Genomic DNA, 7,769 nt, shown 5'->3' with positions numbered 1-7,769 from the left:
AAATGTCCTAATTTCACCATCATATTTGAGGGACAATTTTGCTGGGTACATAATTCTTGGTTGGAAATTTTTCTCTTTCAGGATTTTACATATATCATCCCATTGTCTTCTCGCCTGCATGGTTTCTGCCGAGAAATCCGAGCTTAGTAGTATTGGTTGTCCCTTGTAGGTAACTTTTAGTTTTTCCTGTGCTGCTCTCATGATTCTTTCTTTGTCTTTGGTTCTGGTGAGTTTGAAGATGATATGTTTTGGTGATTTTCTTTTGGGGTCTATCCTGTTTGGGGTTCGTTGGACTTCTTGAATGGATATATTCTCATCTTTCATCATACCAGGGAACTTTTCTTCCAACAAATCTTGGACAATTTTCTCAGTGGTTTTATTTTTCTCTTCCTGTTCTGGAATTCCAATAACACGTAGGTTATTCCTTTTGATGCTATCCCACAGGAACCTTAGGCTTTCTTCATTTTGTTTTGATCTTTTTTTCTGATTGATCCATTTCCAAGGAAGTATTCAAGTATCTGTCTTCAATTTCATTAATTCTGTCTTCCATTGTATCAATTCTACTCCTTTGCACTTTCAATGTGTTATCTATTTCTGACAATTTAGTATTAATCTTCTGGATTTCTATTTGTAGATTTAGAATTATTTCTAATTTTTCATTGATTTTGTCATTTTGTTCTTGTATTTTCTTCTGAAATTCTTCTAGGGTTTTGTCTGTGTTTTCTTTGATCTGTCTCTCAGTCCTTTGAAGATACCTAAATATAATTCTTTTGAATTCCTTATCAGGGAGTTCCAGTGCTGCATCTTCCTCAGGGATGTGTTTTGGGTCTGTATCCTGGTCCCTTGTTTCTCCTGCTTTATCTTGTTTCTTTGTGTGGACTGTGATGCTCTGTTGTCTCTGAGGCATTGTGACTTTTTTGTGCTTATATTTAATTGGTGATTGTATGTTGGAGTGACTTGCCCACGATTTTTGTTTTCTTTATATGTTATCTACACAAGCAGGGTAGTGTGCTGTGCTCCTCTATTCACTAGTTGACAGCACTTATACACATACCACCTGTCTCCTTTCCTGTTGTCAGCCTCTTGTATGTACCTGCCAACCTTGGGAAACAGAGCCTATTCTTAAGTCCCTGGTATCCAAATGAGAATGCTATCACTTTAAAATTAAATATGGTTGACATTTGTAAACATTCAAAATAGCTGCACCCTTGGTCACTTAAAATATCCAAAATGGCCACCACTTGTAAACATTCAAAATGGGTGCACCCTCAATCACTTTAAATATCCAAAATGGTTGCTACATGTAAACAATTAAAATGGCTGCACCCTCCGGATAGCGGAAAATCAACAGTTCAGGTTGTCTCCCTTCCTAGTCATAGGCCACCAGTGCAGTTGTCCCTGTAGCCCTTGGTGACCAGGTCTGATCTTCAGGTCTTCAGGTCAATTCTCAGGTCCCAGCACCACTTGGGAATATTCAGGCTGTTGGTCCTGTCAGAGTAGCTGACAGTCTACAGCTCCAACCTCTCTGTACTCATTGTTTTCATTCAGGTTTTTCCACTAGTTGGTGCCTAATCCACTTCTGTATAGTTCTTTTTAAAGCTCAGAGCTCCAGGATTATCTTCTGTATCTCTGTCAATTGGTTTTTCTTTTCTTTGTCTGTGTCACTTGTCTACCTATTCCTCTACCTTACTGGAAGTCCTCTGACCTTGGGACTTTCAATGGACTTGAATGAATGGCCTGCCATGTGGTTTGGTAACATTGGGACTGTGCCATTTTATTTGTTGACCTTGGGCTTGTTAGCCTTAGCAGCCAGTAGTAGCTGCCTGAGTGAAGATATGCCTCTAGCTTCAGTGGGCTGAGCAAGAGGCAAAGCTGAAGGCTGAGGTCAAGGGGCTTTCCACAGCCCCTATAGCCTGGCACTTTGAACTTGGACTTCTAGCCTCCCACACTGTAAGAGAATAAACTCCTATTTGTTAAGGCCATCCCATTTGTGGTATATTCCTGTCAGAGCGGCTCTAGGTAACCAGAACACTAAACAACTAAGCAGAACTGGCTCATCTCTGGAATGTAGAGTTTTAGACTTATTTGCAACTACAGCTCTTTGACGGCTTTGTGTAGTTTATATATATTTTTCTTGTCCTTATGGTGGCAGTAATGGACCTTGTAACTTTCTACATCCTCACTGGCACTCTATGACTTACGATGTTTTTCCTATCCATATTACAACATTAGCCCATTTATTTAAAGCTCTGTACCAATAGAAGCAGCAGTCAAGACATTGACGATGTATTGCACTGGGCAAATCTGCTGCAAAAGACCTCTTTAAAGTGCTGAAGAGCAAAGATGTTTCTCTGAAGAGACTAAGATGTGCCTAACCCAAGCCATAGTATTTTCAATAGCCTCATATGCATGTGAAAGTTGGACAATGAATAAGGAAGACCTAAGAAAAATTGATGCTTTCGAATTGTGGTGTTGGTGAAGAATACTGAAAGCACCATGGACTGCTAAAAGAACTAACAAATCTGTCTTGGAGGGAGTGCAGCTGGAATGCTCCTTGGAAGCGAGAATGGCCAGACTTTGTCTCACCTATTTTGGTTACATTGTCAGAGGGGACCATTCCCTGGAGAAGGATATCATGCTTGATAAAGTGAAGGGTCAACAAAAAAGGGGAAGACCCTCAATGAGATGGATTGAAATAGTGACTGCAACGATGGGCTCAGGTATAGCAAGGATTATGAGTCTGGGATGGGACCCCGCAGTGTTTTCTTCTGCTGTACATAAGCTCACTATGAGTCAGAGCCAACTCAACAGCATCTAACAACAACAACAACAACATGTTATTCCTTTGAATGGGTATACTACAGTTTATCCATTCTCTATCTGAAAATTCAGAATGTTTATTTTCTCTTCCATTATTGTGGTACAATAAACCATTTTTTATATGTAATTTTGTGTATGCATGTGAGAATTTATTTGGAGTATAAACACCTAAGATAGAAATACTGGGTTATCCAAACCACCCCAAGAAAGAGTATGTTGTTGTTGTTGTTATTTGCCATTGAGTTGAACCTGACTCATAACAACCTCTCCTTGGGTTTCCAAGGCAGTATCACTACAGAAGTAGATTGCCTAGTCTTCCTTCCAAGGAGTGGCTGGTGGATTTGAACCACCAGCCTTCTGGTTAGCAGTCAAGTGACTTAGGCACTATGCTACCAGAGCTCCTAAAGTTAGGGTATACCAATTTACATTCACATCCCCATGCACAATACCCAAATATCACTCTGCAATATATAGTCATTTCATGTATTTTATAGTTTTCCTTTTTTTGATGTACAGAATTTTTATAGACAAGACAAGTCTATCAATCCTTTTTTTTCAGAAGTTGGAAATATCTTTAACATTCCAAACCTTGGTACAACAAACATTCAACTAACTGTAGTTTTCTTGGGCTCATAAGGGGTTGAGATAATTTATCAAGAGTGGATTTTTTTTGTTGTTGTCAATCATGTTACATTTGCATTTTGAATTTGAATAGAGACCTCCAAGCTGTCACTCATTCATGATCTTAATAACAGTATATGAGACTCCATTCCCATAGAGTTTTAGAAATCTTGGATTAAAAAACAAACAAACAAACAAGAAAAACAACTATTATATTTGCCAATTTGAGGTGAGAAGTATTTCATCACATTGCTATTTGGATTTGCATTTTTTTGATTACCAGTGAGCTTGAGCACATATTTTATTGCCTGTTGGCATTTTCTCTCTGTAAATGCTTTATATCCTTTACCCAATTTTCTGTTGGATTTTTGTTCATTTATTTATCGACTTGTTGACAATTTTACATAATAAGAAATTTGGCCTGATATCTGCCTTGTCTATTGCAAAATTTTCCCTGAAGTTTACATATTTTTAAATTTTGTCATTTTCTCTCTGCAAAGAAATTTAAATTTTTTAATTCAAATATCTTTTTTCTTTATGTCTTCTGTATCCTCTTGTCATGATTTGAAAGACTTTTTACTTTAAAGATTATTTTAACAAGTTTATTGAGATATAATTTATGTATCACAAAATTCACTCATTGTTCATGTAAACTTCAATGATTTTAGTAAATTTATAGACATGTGCCACTACCACAGAACCCAATTTTAGAAAACTTTCACTGCCTCAAAGAGTTTCCTGTTTACAGTTAAATCACATGTCCACCTCAAGACTTAGGCACCTACTGATCTGTTTCTGAGTCTATAAATGTGCCTTTTCTAAATATTTTATATAAATGAAATCATATGAGCTGGAATTAACTTGATAGCAATGATTTGAAATGTGTTTCCCCTTCTCTTTTTCTTGAAGCTGTAGGGAAGAGATGGTTTTCACTCCATGTTTTTTGGGAAAACTTTTATAAAGTAATGGGAGCAGAAGGTGAGTTCAGATTCATGGGAAGGAGTAAGGGTTGAGTAAAAAGGAAACTGGGAAAAAAATGAAAACACGTACTATAAGCAATACTGGGACCTCCAGACCAAGGCCAGGGGCTGAGGAAACCCATCAAAGAGGACACTTTCTGTAGGATCACTGAACCAGGAGTGAGCCACATTCTGAAGAAACACTTTCTGTGTGGAATAAGAGTGAAACAAGAAATCTTTTCATGCTGCAAAGAAGGTGGGACAGAAGGTTCATCCTTGAGTGTCACCATCTTCACCTCAGCTCAGGAGCCCTGAAGAAGACAGAGAAGAATGCTGTTTCCAAACCTCACTCTACAAGTAACTTCTTTCCCCTTCTCGCAGGGCCTCACATTACAGCAACCCAATCAGAAGACATAAATAAAATGCCTTAAGTCTCCGTGACTCAATGCTGCTCTAGAGCACAGGGCATTTAAGCAGAAAGAAGAACCTTTAGTAGAAACTGCCTGATCAGAAATCTGAATCCAAAGTCTTTCCTGCTATTTCTGTCTCCAGGCTTGTCACCTCTGCTATCAATTCTAGGAGAAAGAAATCTAATTCTAAAAGAGGACTAAAGGGAGCAGAGACTGAGAGGCTGCATCTATGAAGCTTCTGCCACACAAACCCAGCATAACTGATTAGCCTTAGTGGCTCCTCTTTCATTTGCCCCAATCTTGATGCAAGATCTCCATGCATAGTGGCCTTTCTTTTATCTGCCACTAGTTATAGCCCATATGCTTTGACAAAATAACCATGGATTCTTTATTTCTGGATGTCTCAAAACTTGAGTTTGAATGGAAAATAAAAACTTTATATAGAGTCTCTGCTACATAGAAACTACCTTGAACAAAGCCATATTTCTTCCTTTAGAGAAGTCCATGGGGAATGTCAGCTACCAACAGGTTTCTTACCTTTCTGATTCCTGAAGTACATGAACAGCCCCACCCCAAGGAAGAGCAGACCCAGAACAAAGGCCCCAATTCCACTCAGCATCTTACTGTGTGCAGAGTCAGATTGTGTTCTTAACATAAGCCAGGTTTAATAATTTTTACTCTAAATCCAACTTCTTTAATTGAAACACTGAGACCCTGAGATTCAGAGCTTTGAGAATGGTGGAAGAAATCTGTTTTGCAAAATAGAGTAATTGGCCACTTCTGGGAAAAAAAAAGTTTTTAAAATCACATCACTAGACACACAGTTCAGTCATTGAACTCATTGAATATCACAGACCTGACATAAGGTTTGACCACAACTTCTGGTGGGTGAGGGACCTGGGACTCAATGACTAACCTCTCTAGAGTGACAGAAGTAATGGAAGGCAGAGCTAAGATTGCATTCCCTTTCCCTTCAGGCAAGTAGGGCCCTACATTATAGAGGATGCTCCTCTTCTCAGATCACAATGGACATCTATACAATTCAAAGCAACAGTGCCAGAAGTAGAAGCTCAGCCCCAGAGTCAGGGAACTGGTATCCAGGGCCAAGAAGATGACCATGTCTTGTGATATCATGAGAAGATTAAAAAAAAAGACAATCTCTTTTCTCCCTGCCAGGCATCATTGCCTCCTCAGGGGCAAAGGTATTTTTGGAAACTATCACAGAGCAACCCTCAGTGACCTGTGCTGAAGGAGAGGAGAACTTGGAACAAATGGAAAATATGGTGTGGGAAGAGGAGATATTTGAAAGTCAGGCATAAGCAAAATCTCCCTTCTTGGTGAGTGAGGAATTTATGAGGGCAAATAGTTCTCACTCCATTCCACTGTGACAGGGCTCCTCAGGCTTGGGTGCTCCACTTGGCAGGAGTAAACCTCTCCCCTCTGAGGAATGGCTTCAAGCATCACCAGGATCTGGAAGGTCCAGTCTCCATTCTGGATCAGGCCTGTGGAGACAACCCCAGCCTCCTCTTCCTGCCCATTCTGGAGCCATCTGACTTCAATGGGGCCTGGATTGAAACCATTCACAGAGCAGACCAGGAGGTTGTGGTGCTGCAGGGGCTGAGTCTTCACAGGATACACAGTCACCACAGGCTCCACTAGGAGAGAAAAGGCAGAGAGAATGAGGAAGACAGAGGAACTTTGCTTGGCTGCCTCTCTGTAGCTCTTAAAACCCAGGATCAAGTCTTGGGCAGGCCTACCTCAGAGCTGACAATGTAGCCATATGAGTCAGTAAGTCATAGTCCTTGAGTTTAATCTATACAAGATGGACCCATGAGATTTGAAAAACATTATAAAATTGTGGATTTTTTTGATAATTGCAACAATTTACAAATGAAGTGTTTAGAAATATTTACAAGGCATGTTGTATTTAATTAAAAGTGTGACTTTTAGTGCCAGGGTGGCTGGGTTCAAATGCAGGCTCTGCCTCACTGATACACCTAGAGGTGTAGTGCTTAAGCCATTTGACTGCTAATCAGAAGGCTGGTGGTTCAAGCCCACCAGCCACTCCTTGGGAGGAAGATTGGGGGATCTACTTCCACAGTGATACCACCTCAGAAACCCAAGGAGGGGGTCGCTTTTTTTTGGGGGATACTTCAGAGTAAGTGCCCTGTCTCCCCTAAACCTCTGCATTCAGTAATGTTCTCCCCTGACCCTCTGCATTCAGTGCTACACATGCCCATGGAGCATGCACCACATTCTGCAGCAGCCTTGTTTAGGGGCTACTGCTGGTGCCAAAACTGTGCTGCTTTGATTTTCTTCTTTTTTTCTCATTTTCCTTCTTCTTCCTTTCTTTCTTCTTAGGATTTCTGTCTTTCCTTCCATGTTTTTTTTTTTTTTTTTTTTCTTCCTTGCTGCCTCATTTTTTCCCTGGCAGTTGGGAGCTGGTAACCCTACCCAAACATATCCCCTACATCTGCCACCACACCCACTGGATGAGTGCCAGCATTCTCTCCAGCACTACTGGATGGACAACATATGGTGGCCAATATCTACCCAGCCTGTCTTCAGCTGTTCTGCACTCAGGCTCATACTCCCATTTGTTATGAAATCCACCCAGACAATGGTAAGCCCCCAGTGATGCCAAACTATCGAGAAAAGTACATACACTTGCTTTGTTGCCTAGATATATTAAAACAAAATAAAACAAAAAATCAAGGTGATGGAAACTAATATATAATCAACAAATCAATACACCACCACACTGTCTCAGAGACAAAAGACAGCTTTAAATCATACACAAAACAAGAGAAGATGGCCCAAACAAGTGACCAAAATATAGGGCCAGAAAATCTTTAGGAGGAAGAAATGCTGTTGGAACTACCTGATAAGAAATTCAGAAGGTTTATGCTTTAAGTCCTCAGCAGTTTAAGAAAGAAATTAGTGAGACCACAGAAAAAGA

The 7,769-nt window shown here is 40.0% G+C and overlaps 1 protein-coding gene across 1 annotated transcript in view; it reads right to left on the bottom strand.

Moving 5' to 3' along the window:
• LOC122149893 (DLA class II histocompatibility antigen, DR-1 beta chain-like) overlaps positions 1 to 7,399 on the bottom strand; it is a 10,229-nt gene extending 2,830 nt beyond the window's left edge. Inside the window, exons 1-4 of the mRNA XM_042780744.1 lie at positions 7,364 to 7,399; positions 6,184 to 6,532; positions 5,582 to 5,587; positions 5,348 to 5,452 (exon numbers count right to left, since the gene is read on the bottom strand). Coding sequence (XP_042636678.1) covers positions 5,348 to 5,452; positions 5,582 to 5,587; positions 6,184 to 6,532; positions 7,364 to 7,399 — 496 coding nt within the window. The remainder of the gene's footprint in view (positions 1 to 5,347; positions 5,453 to 5,581; positions 5,588 to 6,183; positions 6,533 to 7,363) is intronic.
• Positions 7,400 to 7,769: the final 370 nt, after the last annotated feature.

The sequence above is a fragment of the Orycteropus afer genome, unplaced genomic scaffold, assembly GCF_000298275.1.
Source record: "Orycteropus afer afer isolate SDZICR_OR568_19922 unplaced genomic scaffold, OryAfe1.0 scaffold00059, whole genome shotgun sequence".
Classification (NCBI taxonomy): domain Eukaryota; kingdom Metazoa; phylum Chordata; class Mammalia; order Tubulidentata; family Orycteropodidae; genus Orycteropus; species Orycteropus afer.
The sequence above is the reverse complement of the archived record's forward strand: the minus strand, read 5'-3'. Positions and strand labels throughout refer to the sequence as shown.